The sequence below is a fragment of the Zeus faber genome (genome assembly GCF_960531495.2).
Source record: "Zeus faber genome assembly, chromosome: 3".
Lineage (NCBI taxonomy): Eukaryota > Metazoa > Chordata > Actinopteri > Zeiformes > Zeidae > Zeus > Zeus faber.
The window spans coordinates 19710803-19728999 of NC_137190.1; the positions used below are offsets into that span (position 1 = coordinate 19710803).

General features: G+C 46.9%; 1 protein-coding gene across 1 annotated transcript in view; it reads left to right on the forward strand.

Annotated features, from left to right (window-relative positions):
- Nucleotides 1-18197, forward strand: part of zfhx3b (zinc finger homeobox 3b) — a 146426-nt gene that overhangs the window by 39415 nt on the left and 88814 nt on the right. Inside the window, exons 2-4 of the mRNA XM_079997369.1 lie at nucleotides 11107-13629; nucleotides 13825-14407; nucleotides 17593-18089. Of these exons, the coding sequence (XP_079853495.1) occupies nucleotides 11143-13629; nucleotides 13825-14407; nucleotides 17593-18089 (3567 nt within the window). The 5' untranslated portion in view covers nucleotides 11107-11142. The remainder of the gene's footprint in view (nucleotides 1-11106; nucleotides 13630-13824; nucleotides 14408-17592; nucleotides 18090-18197) is intronic.

The window sequence follows — 18197 nt, forward strand, 5'->3', positions numbered from 1 at the left end:
CGGGTCAGACCAGGTTTTTGTTTGTAAAGAGCTTGATAGTTTTATTTGTTGATCCTCTCTCAGCTGCTGTTCAAAATACAATGATCCTTTGACCCACTCTCCCCAGTCATGCCTCTCTGGAGCGGGGATCCCCACTGGGAAGGCCCCCTCCACCCCAGCTCCATCTCTCTCTGTCACACCCTTTAGCAATAAGACTCCATATTCAAGTGAGCTGCTCTGTGCTGCATTGTTTTGTCCAATGTGCTCATCCCTAGCAGCCACCAAAGGCCACACAGAGCAGCTCCAATGTTTGGTTATTAGGCTTAATATGCACCAATTTAGCATTTTCCTTGCAGCTCCTAATCAGGTGAACCAGGCCTCTCTGGAGGTCAGGGGCTCAGAGGAGAGATCAACATTGGGTTAACAGCACGCGGTGGATACTCGCAGCGGAACTCGTTCACTTATTTTCCTCCTTCCCTCCCGGTCGCGGCGTTCACACTCGGCGCTCGACGCGAATCCGAGAGCGGCATTTGATGTTCCCCCGCGCTCTCCCAACCGGAATGCTGAGGTGTCTTTCAGCGTTGGCCCTCCAGGCCACCGTGTTACACACTTAACATCTTGTTTTCTCTTTGTATTTTTTCTTCCCTCTTCCTCCGCTGACAGCTCCTCATCGCAACCGCACTCTGATGGAATGCACGTCACCTCCCACAGTTTGACTTGGCATTTGTCGTTGTGAACTGTAGGGCAAGTTCTACACCGCACGTTGTGCGGTTTATAGTGTAGTGATTACGTGAAGATATGATTCACGTCTGTTGTTTCAGTAAACTCCCGGAGCGGGGGTGAGGGAGTTTACACTCTCGACAGGTAAAATGGGTGTGAACTAGTCTTGCAGGCCGGACCGAGGAGACCTTTTATATATCGCACTCGGACCATCCCCTGCCTGTCAGGATATTATCCCTGGAGCCGAGGAACCAAGGATCCACATTTTGGAGAACAGAAAACAGAAAACAAAAAAAACAAACAAAAAAAAGAGCGGTCCGGGCGTGATAAATGTCCCCCGACTGTCACAGTGTTTCCCGATCGGGTTTTTTTTTTTTTTTCACTTGGCAAGCCTTCATAGCTCGGTGTAAAAATGTGACAAATGTCGCTAAATTTGACAGCCGACGCCTAATTGGGGCGGCGCGTTTTGTGCTTCGCGAGAACAGCCGTGCGCTAAGGACTGAGGGACGTCCCGTGAAATAAAATATAGGAATACCTTGAGCGCCGTGGCGGCCCTTTGATGTAAAGCAGCCTGGAGCTTTACTTTCGTGTTATTCTCTGCGGGCTGAGTGGGCCGGGCCTCTCATTGTGTTGTTTTCTCAGAACGTGTGGACATTCAGTGTTTTTATCCTTCCTATCCTTGTCCACTTCCCTTTCTCGAGCACACAGGCCACGTTATTATTGTGACTTTATTAACTTTATAATTCAGTGGAGGGAAGAGGGGAAGTGGGGGGGGTATCCAATAGAGGGCACTTCTCTCCTGAGGTTTATTGTTCAAAACGGGTACGGCTCTTTCCCAGGACAAGGGCTTCAACTAAGCAGAGAGGAATTTGGGCTCGGCCTCATAAAAAGAAGTATTTCTGTAGCAAGAAAGATTTTTCGCTTTTCCTCTCTAAATCTTTGTCATTAATGACTCTAGCAAATGTGAAGTGGAGAGTGAATAGCAGGGTTGTGTAGGGTCTTCAAAGGAACCCCCTAATTATTTATCCAGGATATTCCGCCCTAGAATTAAAGTCACCATCGACTTTCATGCTTTTTTTTTTTTTTTGGTAAAGACATTTTCTCAGAATGGTTTTACTGGGACACCCTGTAATCCCTCCTCTTGTGTGTGTGTGTGTGTGTGTGTGTGTGTGTGTGTGTGTGTGTGTGTGTGTGTGTGTGTGTGCGCATGCGTGCGTGCGTGTGCATGACCCATGTATGTTTTTATATATCTGCTCATATACGTGTTCATGCATTCCACCGTGCCGCTCTACAAAATGAACTGAAAGTGAGGTTTCCATTCGCCACACTTAACGTTGCATGACTTTGCGGCGCTCCTCTCTCGGCTTTCACACACATTGCTCAGGTTTCCTGGTCATTTGGCCTTCACATGCCATCTAAAAGGGATCTTATCACCCTACTCAGGTTTAAACACTTAACAAAACACCGGACCAAATCCCCAGGCGGGTGCCTTCGGGCTCATGCTTTCGCCGTCAGAACTCTGGGTCAATCAACTCTACCTGGTCATGGCGCCTCAGGATGGCGGAATATCATTGTGCTGTTTTTTGGTTATTGTGTACTTCCCATGCTCTTAATCTGTGTTTGGACATTTTAAACATGTGCATTCTTAATAACTATCTATAGTATGTGTTTCCCTTTTACGGAAGCGCTATGGGTGGATATTTGTGTTTTGCCAGGTGCAGCACAGCCTTTATTAAGGTATTTGTTTTGTACATCCCATAGAAAGGCCCGGGATAACAGGCGTGTTATCCCTGCCTCCAACCCTCTTGTCTGTCAGGGACTGATCTCTGCATGTAGCCCGGCTCTGGCACCGCTGTGGACTTCTGTTTGCTGACATGCGTGCTGTTCCGCTACTGTGGATGTTTCAGACCACATCCCAGAATAACCGGCCTGCCCGAGCCGCAGCTGAGAGGTATGGGACGAGGGCGAACCCTGTTAGCAGGGGCCCTTGCATGCTGATACCGCTCGCGTCTCCCAAATGGGGACAGGGGCAGTGGCGAGAACTTCCCCTGCTCCGGTGTCCGGCGGGAGTGGGAGTGTGTGCTCGGGGGGCGGGGGGGGTGGGGTTGGTGGTGGTGGTGGGGGTGGGACGGTCGACTTGTAACCACAACCCCTAGTGGCACGACAGCCGATGTCCTCTCCATAGTGTTCAGATTTAACCCCCCCCACAATTATGATAATAAACTTTTTTTTTTTTTATCGGGCTCCTAATCAATTGTGTGGCTTCTTAAGGTTTAATATTTCAATGGTATTGATTATTTTCACAACCGTATTTTGTGGTCGGCTTTCCTTAACTGCAGCGCCCTTGGGAGGTTTCGTAGCAGTCAGACCTATTGTTCTATTTTTTTTAACAAGTTAATATAGGCCGCAGAGGTCAGCAAAAGAGGCTTTAGAATTTTTCACATTATGCATTCTAGCCATTCTAACATGCCTCTAAATCCATCCGGTTCTCGGGGGGCTGTTTCAAAGGGTGGCGCCACCCTCCTGAGGCCCCTAGTTCTGTGAGCCAATGGGGTTTGAGCATGACTTCCTGGTTATCGTATTTAGTCCGTAAACCTCCGCTGATTTCACCTCATCAGTCGGCCAAAATCTGTTTCTGAACAAATTTGAGGCGAGAAATAAGCAATCCAGCTGCTGTATCTTCACTCATATTAGATCTACAAGACGTCATTTAAAAGTTCGTTCTGACTTTCGTTGCCGACAGAGCACGCGGAGATTTTGTGTTTCATGTAAACGTCTGAAAATGAAATAAATTAAATAAATACATCTACAATGCATTTATTTAAAAGACACAATTTTTAAAAGGCACAATTTTGTTTGGAGGAACAGCAGATCATGGATCGCAGCCTACCTCGTACTTTTATTTTAATTTTAGAGAGAAACACACAGCCGAATTATTTTTTTAAGCACTTACATTTGCACCGTCTTTCCCCACAGACAGTTTGTATTAATTCCTCTTTCTTTTAAAAGATTTGTGCTGGTCTGTGAAATGGGGCAGAGCAGCTGCCCGTGGGTGGAGTTACTCAAGACGGGGTTCTATTTCTACTGAGGCGCCTGGTGACGTAGGAAGGGATCGCAAAACCCGAACGGGTTGTTTCACCGCATGTTTTCTGAGCGAGACGGAAAAACAAGAAAAAGAAAAAACAAAGACCTCGCCACGGTCGTCTTATTTCACAGTGTGTGTTGTCGGCTCCATCAGAGACGCACATGTATGTTCACAAGCACTGAAAAAGTGAGTTTTTTCCGTAACAGGTTGGGAATGAGTGGACTGTGTGAATTATGGAAGTTGCCCCATTTTTTTTTTCTTTATTTTTTTTGTTGTTATTTTTACATTGTGTTCTCCGTCCCTTACTTTCAAACCCCACCCCTCCATCCTGTTGCAGTGGAACGAATGAAACACAGTAAGCACAAACGGAGAAGCTCCGAAAAGCCCTGCACTTAGCAGATTTCACTTCCATCCTCTCTTGAGAGAACGGCTGCTTCCTGCAGATATAAATAGGGCAGATTTGATAATTAGAAGAAATGAAGGTCCTGGGGCTTGGAGCACTTTGATCGGCATACCACCACCACCACCACCACCACCACCACCACCCCCTCCCTCGGTCCTGACCTTTCATTGGACATCTCTCTCGCTCTCTCTCTCCCTCCCTCTCTCTCTCTCTCTCCCTCTCTCTCTGTCCAACTATCCCCCTCTATCTTGCTCTTTATGACTATCGCCTCTCTCTCTCTCTATCTCTCTCTCTCCCTCTCTTTCTCTCCCTCTCTCTCTCTATCCTCTCTCTCTCTCTCTCTCCCTCTCTCTCTCTCTCTCTCTCTCTCTCTCTCTCTCTCTCTCTCTCTCTCTCTCTCTATCCTCTCTCTCTCCCCCTCTTTCTCGCCCTCTCTCTCTGTCCAACTATCCCCCTCTATGACTATCGCCTCTCTCTCTCCCTCTCTCGCTCTCTACCTCTCTCTCTCTCTCTCTCTCTCTCTCTCTCTCTCTCTCCCTCTCTCGCTCTCTACCTCTCTCTCTCTCCCTCTCTCTCTCTCTCTCTCTCTCTCCCTCTCTCTCTCTCTCCCTCTCTCTCTCGCTCTCTCCCTCCCTCTCGCTCTCAATGAGAAACGGGGGTGTCTCTCTTAATGGGGTGGACAGAGGAGAAACACAGACTCCCTGCGCGCAAACAAACCTTTCGGGCCATTCCCCCAAATCGCCGGCTTCCAGAAATCCTCCCGCAAGCGGCCTGGCAGCAGTCGCCCTTTAAAATTGACGAGCGCAGAACCGACCCGCGCCCCGCGGACGACGTCCTCAAGAGAGACGCAGGACACAAGTTTCTGCCCGTTGCACCGAAACTAAAATGTAGAAGCAAGTATTAAATAGTCACCTTCACAAGTGGAGTGCTCTCTCTCCCTGGCTGCCCTCTGCTGTCCCTCCACCTCCGTCAGCCTCGCTAACTCCCCACTGCGCGCTAGCGTTAGCGGTGCGCACACTGTGCATCGCGCCGCGTTGCCTGGGGGCGAACGTTAGCTTGTGCACGATAGCCCATCTCTGATCATACATCAATACCTTTATCCCAGGGATAATTTATGCATTTACGAAATACAACGCTTGCTCTAAACAAACCACCGGGGACGGTGCAGGAAAGTAACACAGTGCAGCCTTTTCAGTTTGGCTTGTAAATAAAAAAAGAAAGATGGCTCGCGGCGGCTGTAATAAGTTATTTTTGTAGTCTGTACTCCGTTTCGTTTATAACTTGACATTTTACATAAACGGGTAAGGAATGAAGAGACCAAGGCTTATTGTTATAAAAAGAAAAACTCAGATTATAATTATTATTATTATTATTATTTTACCGCTTGAATATATGTTAAGTTGAAACGTGACTTTTTCGGCGAAGGAAATCGCATTCCTGCAAAGCAACGGGAGGAAAAAAAAACAACAAAAACAAAACAAAACAAAAAAAAAACCACCATTTCTAATAGCATGCATATTTAATTGGAATGTAGGCAGCCCGCTCTCTTTCGTCGTTTCTTTCTCCGCGCGGAGGATTGGGTGAAATGATATGGGGCTTTTCTCATTTGTACCCTGGGCCTGCCACAGCCGGCCCCCCATGCTGTTTGCTAATTGGCGGGAGATGGAGCTTCCTGCTGCGCCTTCGCCGCTTCCCCTCGCTCTGCCGCCCCGCCGCCACTTTCGCCAGCCCTTCTCAGGAGCTCGTAATTAACGCGAGGCTAATTAACTACTTATAATTACACCGCCACGCTATTTCCATCGCACCCTCCAAAAAATGGGGAGAGGCGCAAAGATTCATGAAGATTTGGGGAGGCGGTGTCACGCTAGCACGTGCGAGCCTGTCTGCTTTCACACAGCCGGATAGCTGCCTCAGCCGAAAGGCCGCTAAGATGGAGCCACTTTTGGAATATACTAGTCAATGGGTATTGATATATATCTTTATGTTTTCCACGTCAGTGCATATGAATTTAACTTTCTCGACCACATCCGGATCGGCGGTTATGCAGCCGATGTGTCCCAATCTTTAAATAAGTCTAATAAACAAAAAAAAAACATTGATTATTTATCCTGTACTTGTCTGCTAAGTGTAAGTAAGTAAGTCTGACTAGGCGTTATAAATCCATCCATGTTTTAATGATTACGCTCGCGTAGACACGGACACCGGTCTCCAAACAGGAAGCGACGCTGCGTTGATGGGGAAACTCGGAAAACATATTCATTTCGGAAGTGATGATGCATTCACTGGAACTCGGGAAAAAAAATAATAATAATTTTTAATCTTTTTATTTTTATTCATTTGTTTGCTTATAAGTAAAATGTTTTCAAATACTTTCAAAACTTTCATAAAATATAAGTCCTTCAAATTTATTTGAAAATTTTGCACAAAATATCTGTCTAAACATTGGTCTGGCTCTCGTATAAAGCTGACGTTGGGAGTCCTGGAACTACGCGGTCATAGCAGCTGTGACATGTTAGAAGCATGGTATTTTAGCTCAGTTATCTCTAAGATATACTCCTACACAGCCCCTTTAAGGACACACACACACACACACACACACACACATGCACACACACACACACACACACACACACACACACACACACACACACACACACACACACACACACACACACACACACACACACACAGACACACAGACATACAAACTGCACCAGACTCAACACAGCCATGGCTATTTCTGTTCAACAGACTGATAGCTCCTACTGAAGATCATTGATTTTACGGGAAGCCCTGTTTACAGGCTGAGTGCCATCGACCTGAGGTGACTCTTTGCCTCCTGAAGCGGCGGCGACGCCGGAGCGCCCTCACGTTTGCATCACGGACGCCGGAGAAAGGGCGAGGACAAAAAGCGCGTGTGGGCTACAGCGCGCAGGGACTTACCCGAGAACGACCCTTCTGATATCACACAAAATCCCAGAGGACATCTCTACAATGAAGTATTGTTCGTAGTAATAGCGCTAAACCTTTTTTGGTCATCAGCCGCCACAAATAATATGGAAATTGCAAATACAGGATGGTAAATACGGTGTTACTTTACAGTGTTAAGCCTTGATATAGAGTTTGGTTTAATGAATAAGGTGCATGCTTGCATACATTGGTGATGAATTTGGGATGAACCTAGAAGATGAAACAAGGCTTCATTCTGCCTGAGGACTACACCCCACCGCTCACGCCCCCTCACCCCCCATCAATGCATGTCCCCTGTGCAACATGAAAGGCCTTCCCCTGCTTTATCAATAAGAACCCTTCCTTCCCACATCTTCCTGTAACTTGCTTAGCATTTATGCCATTGATTTTCCAATAAGCGCCCCTTACCCTGCGGTGCCAGGCTGAGCTCTGTGATGGCTCAGAGACCGGACGCGGGCAGCCAGCATTACTGAAGGACAAAAGACGCAGTAAGCTGTGGGGTGAAGACAGAGTGTTCCCTATATATTAAAAAAAGGATACCGCAGAAGCTGGAGGTCGGGTCCACGTTATGCCCGTTACCTCGCGGGATTTTTTGTTGGGCTCGGCCAGAATTAATTCCCCATGAGACCCATGGGAGAAGGGTCCTCTGGAAGCAAGGCCAGGCCTCCAGGCAGGTGATTGGGCATGCTTATAATCAGATGGCTCCTTAGCCTTTAATTCCTCCCTTGCTCGACCGGTAAATCCCACCTAATGAAAGGACCCATAAATAAAAACTTATCTCATTTTCCATCCCTACCAAATGACATCCAGACCCACACTCTGACAGGGTTCATTAGGACTTTTTTCAGGAGGCTAAACCTTATCTGCTTTGTAAGGACATTGGGAGGAGGCTGAATATGGCTTTTTATTCCTTTGCCAGGGCATCGGAAAAAAGGAACGGAAGCTCCTGTCACAATGTCTCCTCAGATGGTTGCTGTAATGTGAGTTCCATGGTCAGGTCTGTGTACGGGCATGCTCTCCCGGAGTTGCTATGGAATCCAGCCTTTTCTTCTCTCTGATTATTTCTTATTGTGTGTCAGGGCTTGTTTTGGCTGCGAATAGCCTGCTTATTGTTAGCCCAGTTGGCCCACATTTGTCAGTGGAGCGCATGGGAAGAGCTCTTTTTTTTTCCTGCTGTCAGCAGTATCGCTGGCGTGTGAAAGAAAACTAAAACATATTTGCATTATCGCGTGCGCAACTTTGGGTATTGGTGCTCAGCAGTGGCTTGGCTTTTGGTGGCGTGATTCATCATTTTGATTTGTGGTTATTAACACAGTCAGCACACATGAGACACCGGCCTTATGGTGCACTTCCCCTTGTTTTTTTTCGACCGCGTCACTGCGTCTGTCTCCCTGCCTTGTTTAGTGCCTCCTAGAGATTAAAGCCTTTCCTGCTTTAAACAGGTGTCACTGAGCCGGGCAGACCTCCTAGAGACAAACAGCATTCTATCAGTGGGCCCATCTGCGACTTGCCGACTCCAGACAATCCCATTGCTCATCAGTAACCACTGCAGTTTATTGAATTAGTCCATCTTGACTTTAAAAAGCAATGCTGCTCTCTGCAGCGGCCATTCTGAGCTGCCTCAGAGTCCCATCGTAGATCAAAGGTCATCTTGCTTTCCTGTAGATTGGTAATTACTGGTGGCAGTGGCGAGTGTAATCTCAGGTACATGTGGGTCTAGTGTTCCTGGGCCTGGTTGGGACAGGCTGTGGAATCCGGTGGAAAGGCCGATGGAACAGATTAGAGAACAAGGCGCAGAAGCTGCTCTGTGTTCAGACAGTACATGCAGTAGACACCTCCGATTGCTGCCATATTGCGAGCCACATCTTTTCCTTTCCGTTGTGGCCATTATCTTGTCCGGGAGTGTTCAGATAAAAAATGACTCATTGTCTACTGTGCTTTTATTTTTCTTCATCGACTTCCCTTGTCTTCTATCCATTTGTGTGAAAAAGCCATTGAGCTCATAGCCTTTTCTTATTAATGGAGCAGATAATAAATACAGACCACTAGGGCTGGTATCCCCTCACTCATTATGGCGGACGGCTTTAAATCATGTCTGGCTGTATAAAGCAATCCTGTTAATAAGCCAGCCAGCTTAATATCTTTCATTTTGTATGCAAAGCAACAAGGCCAACAGGGTTACCCTGTGTTGAGTGTAAACAATAAAATCTGGTGGACCATGCAGACAGAAAATGCCAGTCACCCGTTTTATATGCGTCTTCTCTGTCGTTATTTCACACCATGTATGCAAACCATTGTCCTCAGATCTGTTTGATGACATTGTGTGAGAATATAGATTTTTCCACATCGTTATTTTCACCACAGAGTAAAAAATACAAATGTTCCACATTTAAACAGGAACTTGATGTTCCTGTTTAAAGTTAATTTAGGATGGCCTAAAATACAAGATACAGGACATATGTTCGAGGTGTGTGTGTGTGTGTGTGTGTGTGTGTGTGTGTGTGTGTGTGTGTGTGTGTGTGTGTGTGTGTGTGTGTGTGTGTGTGTGTGTGTGTGTCCATGTGTGTGTGTGTGTCCATGTGTGGGCTGGGGGGTATTCATCAGACATTCATGAAGAGCCAGACAGGCATTATTAATCTCCCCTCTCTGGCCCAGCCCTTTGTGGTTGAAATGTTAAGGTGGTAGAGCCTGTTCTGATCACAGCTGAAATTTGCATCCCTAAGTAAATAAGTAAATAAATCAAGTGCAAGCAGTGAATGTGCTAATCAGCCCAGGATATGGCGGCGAGTATGGTGCCGGGAAATTTTGCTCATGTAATATTCAACAATGGCGGGTTAAAGGGCAGACCACAGTTATTGGTCTCAGCCCAGTCGCCCCCTTTAATCAATGTTGGCTGCATCCCTTTAATAAAATTATTAGCTCAGCAGTATCTTGCACTATCATTTTATCTCCTCTGTGCTCTAAATTGCGGCCTCTGTTGGGCCTCTCAAATGCTCAGGGCATGGCCGGCTCCCGAAAGCTCAGCTCCAATTTATTATTTCAGCAGCAGAGGATGGCTGGAGTGTTTGAAACCAGACTGAGCGTTGAGGTTATTGGATGGTAGATCTAAACACAGCTGCAGTGAAGTCCCACCCCAGCTCAGCTATTTTAGTCACACAGAAAATCCTGCCTTTTATTTCTCTTTTAAGATTGTATGCGCATCTCCAATTATCACGTGCCATATATTTTGCATGCACTCAACTCAAACAGAGTGGAATTATTGCAATAAATGTGATATTGTTGAGTGTTCTTTTCTGAGCTGAATCTGAAATTGCATACATCTTTATTGTTACCCTTAACTCTTAACTTCTACCTATGTTAATGTGTAATGTACTGATGGGTGGGTTCTCAAAGTCCAATTATCTCACAATTAATCTTTTTTTATCCATTAGAATGCCTTTTTCTCCTCTTTGCTGGCGCAAAGTTAATTAAAAGCGGATGTAGGATATGCAGAATATAAGATTAGGGATGTTGTTTGGAAGGTGAAGATAAAATATGATACCTTCCTGATATGGCAGGAAGATGAATCATGGATGGCTTATTAGTGCTTGTCTCGGGTATTTTGTTTAAGTACCTAATCTAGCATAATGAGCACTCTGTCATTTTTCCAATTATATTCCAGAATTTTGTCTCTCACCAAATGTGCCATACATTCAAGTTATTTCCAAGGTTTCTATACATAGATGATTGTTTCGTGAAGCTATATCTGGCCATATTTCTTCCCTATTTGCAGTATACTAGTTCAAGAGAAAACAGCAACAAAGGCATAGAATGTAGATGGTAGTGAGTATGTTTTTGGGTGAGTGTGTTTATGTCTGGGCGTTTATGTGTGCATGTGTTCATATATGCCTGTGCCTTCTCATTTAAGATCACTATTTTCAAACCAAACCTTCTCTGTGTGTCTCTGCAGGCCTGGATGCGATGAGCGCCTCATGTAGGCATCAGCATGGACAGCTGTGAGTCTCCTGTGGTTTCTGGGACAGACGATGGGCTCAGCTCCGCCACCACCTCCCAGCAACACCAAACACCACAATCCTGGAACGATCACTCTAACTCACAGGCCCCTTCCAGTAACCAGACCCCTTCCCTGGACCCCCTGTGTCTTTCTGCCTCTTACCCTTCTCAATCCCAAAACCTCAAAACTCCCCATGAGGGGGTGAGAGAGCCCCAGCCCCAGCAGCAGCCAAACAAGACATCACTCCTGGCCCATATTGACAGCTCTGACACCGGCCAGCTACACCCCAGAAGAGAGGGGATTGAGGACGAGGAGCAGGAAGGACTTAGCTGTGGAGAGGAGCAAGAATTGGAGGACTTGGATGAAATGGAGATTGACAGCTGCTTCCCAAGTCTTCAGGCTTTCCCCGGAGTGCCTCTGGCTCCCGGGATAGGAGGAATGCCCACTCTTCTGCGACAGCAGCCTCGACAACAGAGGGGTACAGCTGAGAGTGGGAGTGAAGAAGGAGAAGAGGAAGAGGAAGACGAAAATAGTGACGTGGAGAACCTGGCTGGAGAAATACTCTACCAGCCAGATGGCTCAGCCTATATTGTAGAGAGTCTCAGCCAGTTGATCCAAAGTGGTGGGACCACAGTACCCGGTCTACTTCCTTCAAATTCTGTTACCAGTGGGGGGAAACCTGGAGAGCCAGCTGGTTCCTCATCCTCGGTCTACCCTCAGATCATTAACACGTTCCACATAGCCTCGTCCTTTGGGAAGTGGTTTGGCAACTCAGACCAAGGTTTCCCCAATACCTCAACCCTGGCAGGCCTGAGCCCTGTCCTGCACAGTTTCCGTGTTTTTGATGTGCGGCACAAAAGCAACAAGGATTACCTGAACAGTGACGGGTCTGCTAAGAAGTCCAGCGTATCCAAAGATGTTCCCAACAACGTGGATTTCTCCAAATTTGATGGGCTTGCCCTCTATGGCAAGGGAAAGCCCATTCTCATGTGTTTTCTCTGCAAGTTGTCCTTTGGTTACGCACGTTCCTTTGCCACTCACGCTGTCCATGATCACCGTATGACATTGTGTGATGATGAACGGCGGTTACTGGGGGACAAGCATGCATCTGCCATTATCCAGGGCATTGGGAAGGACAAAGAGCCCCTAATCAGTTTCCTGGAACCAAAAAATAAGGCCTCTTCTTCACCACCCGCCCTGCTTCCTATGAACTCTGGTCAGAGCTTCTATGGCACATTCAGTGGTGTCCATCTGGAGGCCGGAAGCAGCAGTGGGGGTGGAGAGGCCCTGCTAAACAAAGACCCTGACTCTGGCCTTCAGCAGCAACAGCAGCAGCAAGACCCACTAAGCGCTATGGTCTCTCTAGGGGGGCTGGGCAGTCCCAAAGCACCTACTCTTACCTCAGCCCCAGGCCCTGCCAAAGACTCCAGTGCCCTGCCCAAACAGGGAGGGAGAACAGAGGGGTCTGCTGGGAAAGAGGGGACTCTCAAGGGCAATGATGGGGACGCAAAAGGGCGTGAGACAAAATTACGCCTTTCAAGTCAGGTGGGGGGTTCAGAGGAAGAAGAGGAACTTTTATTAGGAGAGGAAGAGGATGAGGTGGAGGAAGAAGGCACTACAGTGGCCTGTGGTGGTAACAGTAGCAGCGGTGGAGGTGAAGTTGGGGAACCGGCTGTCTCAAACCAAAGCATTTCCAAATCTCCTTTATTAATGCCTAGTAGCGCACTCCAGCCTTCTGCCTGCACTCCTGCAGTCAGTTCCACGCCCAACAGCAAAGCCCCGGCTTCCACTTCTTCCTCTGTCAGGGAAGACAGTTTGGCTTCAGACGGTGGGGGGAGGACCTCAGAACTCCCTCTGAGCTTTAACTGCCAGGGGGCTACCGTCCCCATGGCAATGGCGGCAGCCACCATCAGAGGGAGTGAGGACAACGCAGCTGGCACCTCCTCCTCACCTCTGGCCACCAACGTTGCCACTGATGAAAGTGCCAATCGAGATAGTGCCACAGCTCCAGAACCAAATGATTGCCCGGCAGAGGGAGAGGAGGAAAATGGAGCCCTTCTGCACCATCATCACATGCACCACCATCACCACCACCTCCACCCCTCGCCCCAAACCCACCCCCATCCTCTGCAAGGGAGCCCCTGTGACATGACAGGGATGGGCGAGTGTTCACAAAACCATGGGCCAGGAGGCAGCGGTGGAAGTGGAGTAGAATGCCCTAAATGCGACACAGTCCTAGGATCCTCGCGCTCTTTGGGTGGTCACATGACCATGATGCACTCCCGCAACTCATGCAAGACACTTAAGTGTCCTAAGTGCAACTGGCATTACAAGTACCAGCAGACCTTGGAGGCTCACATGAAAGAGAAGCACCCAGACTCTGGGGGCTCCTGTGTGTACTGCACCAGTGGTCAGACCCATCCTCGACTGGCCCGTGGAGAGAGTTACACTTGTGGCTACAAGCCCTTCCGTTGTGAGGTTTGTGATGAAATATATGGCTATCTATTTTCAGGTTATTATTTAAGAGTATGGTAATGTTTTGTGCATTTGTATAAATCAGTACTCTTTAGTTATCTGCATAAAATGGTTTGTTAAAAAGGTAATTGATAGTTCAATTGATAAATATAACTGTTTAATTTAAATCATTCAAATCAAATGCTCTATCGTTAATAGGTGTGCAACTACTCAACCACCACAAAGGGCAACCTGAGCATCCACATGCAGTCAGATAAACACTTGAACAACATGCAGACACTGCAGAATGGAGGCTCCATCAGCTCTGCCCAGGAGCAGGTGTTTGGGCATGTTCCAGGTGGGGTGGTGGCAGTCCCTTCAGTGACCCAGGCCAGCAGCCATCACCCTGCACACCATCATCACCCTACCCAGTCCTCTGCCCATATGGCTGGACCGTGCGGAGCCCCTTCGCCCACAAAGCCAAAAAGCAAGCCCACGTGGCGGTGCGAGGTATGTGACTATGAGACGAACGTGGCACGGAACCTACGTATCCACATGACCAGTGAGAAGCACATGCACAACATGATGCTACTCCAACAGAATGTCACCCAGATGCAACATGGTCGACTGGGCCTGGGAGCCATGCCCTCACCATCTGAAGCCGAGCTCTACCAGTACTACCTGACCCAGAACATGAGCCTGCCTCCTGGCCTCAAGATAGATCCTGCCGGAGCTGAGGCTCAGTTTCTGATGGGCAGCTTCCACCTCGATCCCAACATGGCGGCTTTGGCGCCCGCATTAGGTGAGTTGGCAGCCAATAAGAGCTTTTTGTGGCTTAGGAGTGGTGGAACCCACTATGGATCTGTTGGCCTGTGCCTCCGTGAACCACAATAACGTGGATCTCTGCGTAGTTTAGAGGAAGTTTGAATCACTTTCTCTCAGTCAAAGCTGTTGATTAAAGTTTAAACATTATACATTTAATTTAAAAAGCAACATCAGCTTTCATTAAACAAGAAAGAAAAGACCTTGCAAATTATTTTGGAATGGCATTCCACATTTTCACACTTAATTGATGTGTGTACAAGATTGGGTCTTCAATCCAAGTTAAAGCCTAACTGGTATTAGTAATATATGACAACACACAAAGTGTTAAATAGAAAGACCCCAGTGTCGATTTTTCAGCTTCGAGGTTTCTCAGGTTTGTTTCATTTCCCTTAGGTATGTCGGCCCTATTGAATTTGATTGTATTCTCCATTTTTACAACTATGTTATTTTTTTAGGAAAGTGCCACAATGAAATTGATTGGGAGATTCAAGATAGATGAGGATGATTTTGAATCAATGAGAGAGTGTTTGATTCCAGTGGTATTATTACTGTCACAAAGTAATAACAAAAAAATACATAAGATTGTGTCCAAAAATAAAGAACATGAGGATTTATCTTAGAATTATCTTGATAGATGTTTTTTGTTTTTTTTGTAAATTTCTTTCTGTGTTATTTCTCACACTTATTCAAACATACACTGTGTTCCTTCTTTTTTCTATTTCTCCTCACACATGGTTCTTAACAGGACTTCTCAGTCTATGACACCAAATCTGGGTCATTTTAGCTGGGAATTTCCCCTTGCGATACCTAATTTTTCCTACACAAAAGCTTGGTGTGAGTTAAAGGACCAGGGCACAGTGTTCTCCTTCCCCAGTGTTCTCCCCGAGGCAGACATTCTCCTGCTGAACATCAACCTTTTTATGTCATAATTCCCAAACTGCTGCTGAACTCCGCCACTGTGTTTTTTTTCCTAGCTTTGTAATTGCAGCTATAAATTTCATATTGGTCAAAGAAGGGAGGATAGAAGGCCTAGTGTGGGTAATTCAGCAGCATATTTGAGTGTTTGGCATGTTAGTTACAACCCCGCAGTTTGTATAGACTTGTCTCTAACTGTTGCCAGTTCAAAGACAGGAACAAGAATGGATTGCTGTGATTAATTCTTTTTTCCCCTTCTTTCGCCATCTGGTTCATTTTCCTCTCAGGCGAGCCTTAATAAGCATGCTAGAGGGAAGCAATGATGAGACATTAGCCCGGGCCCGTAAACTTCCGCGGTGTCATCCCGAGTCACACTCCAGAAGAATTCTCTGACCCATCGTACACAACTTCTGATACTAACTGCAATCCAATGACACACACACACACACACACACACACACAGTGCTCGGATTAAATATCCGAGATTCACCGTCACGAGGAGACCTTGAGAGGGGCTTTGGGTTGCATCCATCTGCCCTCTTTTTCCTCTGTTTTTGTCCTCACTATCAATGTTTACATTTTTAGTTTATTATCAAAGAAAGGGTTGACGAATTTGATCCCGCGTTATATCTGTCTTTGGATAACCCTCCTGGCCGAGCATCCCGCTGCCGCTGCTGCAGAGAGAGGGAGACAGCAGCAGGAGAGAGCGCAGGGAAGGAAGCAAAAGAGAGGGGAAAGCGACTTAAAGTCATTGTGTGCTTGACTAAGTTGTCGAATCGAATGTCTCAGAGTAACAGCGAGCAGTTATGGCCCTGTCAAAAGAAATCCCGAAAAAACAGAAAGTCACTTATCCTTTGAAAGGTGGAAACATGACGACTCAGACTGGAAATCTTCTTGTATCAACAGTTCCCGAAATTTTCTGTTTGTATCCACCGGGGGTTTCATTTTAAAATGAATATCTTTAAACAATAGTCACACAAAAACTGTATTCTTAAAATTATACTCTGGTGTAAAAGGGATGGCATTGAGGGCGTTTAATGGTGAAATATCCAAGGTCCGTGCTGGATCACTGACCGTGCAAAGTAGGAGCGCATGGGAATGAGAGAGGGAGTTGTGAGGTGTGGGAAAAAAAAAATGTAGAAGTGGGAAGGGAGGAGAGGCAGTGGTGGGCGCGGGTGGGGTGATAGAGGGAGCAATGGCTGCGAGTCGGGTCTGTGAGTGATTTCAGAGGGCTTCACAAAGGTCTCCCTCTCCTGGCTATAAAAACTCAGGTAATGTAGAAAAGTCCGAGACCAAGCTGCATACTGCAGCAATAAATAAAAGGAGGCTGCTGGAATTAATTTAGTGTAAAGCCAGGCGGGGTTAAGCCAGTGTACTCAGTCTGGGCAGTGATCGATTAAAGATCAGCAAGCAAAGGCAAAAACTCCCCAGCTAGTCTTACCTCATTTTTAACCTGTTTTTTTATTTATTTATTTTTTAATTTTTTGCTTTTTTTTTCCACCGTCCCTACCCAGACTTCATCAACATCATTTCTGATATGCTCGTGGTGTGTTTTTCCCCTCCCTATCATTTAGATTGTGTGTTTGGTACCAAGCAGGATTCATCTGCTAGATGTCTGTATTGATTTAGAGGCAATCTGGAGAGAACAAGGCAGAAGAATCTAAACTGAGTCGTGGATTTTTTTTTATTATTATTCAGTGAACAAGGGCGCTATATTTGATTTACTATAATGTGTGCTTGGGAACTCTTTAGTTCTCCAGTAATGATAAAATAACTTTCTTTTTCTGCGGAGCTCATGGCCTCTGGAGTTGATTTAGTGTAGTGCAATGAAAGTGCACCAGTCCAAAATGGGCTACGTAAGTCCACAATGCACCGCTCTGACTTTGTGCTCCCCTTTCTTCTCCATCAGCTCACAGGAAGGAACAGTTTGATTTAATCAAATTGGGCACATAAATACACACATGTTCATTGTTATTGGCCGTCCAGAAAATCCACCTCGACCATAGAGGGAAACATGGCACGTTGTTTAAAGTTGAACTGAACCCTTTTACCAGGACCTTCTCCTCACGAAAGCTGCTCGGGCTGTGAAGTTCATGTAACACAAAATAAAAACCATTGGTGGAGATTTGGCAAACAATAGACTAAAGATGTGGGATTTACTTTTTTTTTTCCATTGCCTTTGCCCCCCTTACCTTGTTCTTGTCTTCATTCCTATCCCTCTATCTTTAATTTCCTGGCCCTTTCTAGTAGGTGGTGAGATCCCCATGGACGTGCGACTGGGCAGTGGGCAGCTGGTGTCGGAGGAGCTCATGACCCTTGGGGAAACCCTTTCCCAAACCAGCGACCCGTCCCTCAAGTTGTTCCAGTGCGCCGTGTGCAACCGCTTCACCACCGACAACTTGGATGTACTGGGCATGCACATGGGCGCCGAGCGCAGCCTGCCCGAGGAAGAGTGGCGCGCCGTGGTGGGCGACTCCCACCAGTGCAAGCTGTGCCGCTACACCACGCAGCTGAAAGCCAACTTCCAGCTGCACTGCAAGACAGACAAGCACGTGCAGAAGTACCAGCTGGTGGCCCACATCAAGGAAGGGGGCAAGGGGAACGAGTGGCGCCTCAAGTGCGTGGCCATCGGAAACCCCGTGCACCTCAAGTGCAACGCCTGCGACTACTACACCAACAGCCTGGAGAAGCTGAGGATGCACACGGTCAACTCCCGCCATGAGGCCAGCCTCAAGCTCTACAAGGTTAGTGGCCTTCCCGCTTCCACGTCTAAGCCTTGGCTTTGAAATGCGCTGTCGTACTGATTTCAGAATCTGCAGAGTTAATGAAAACCCAGCGGTACCAAGGATCGT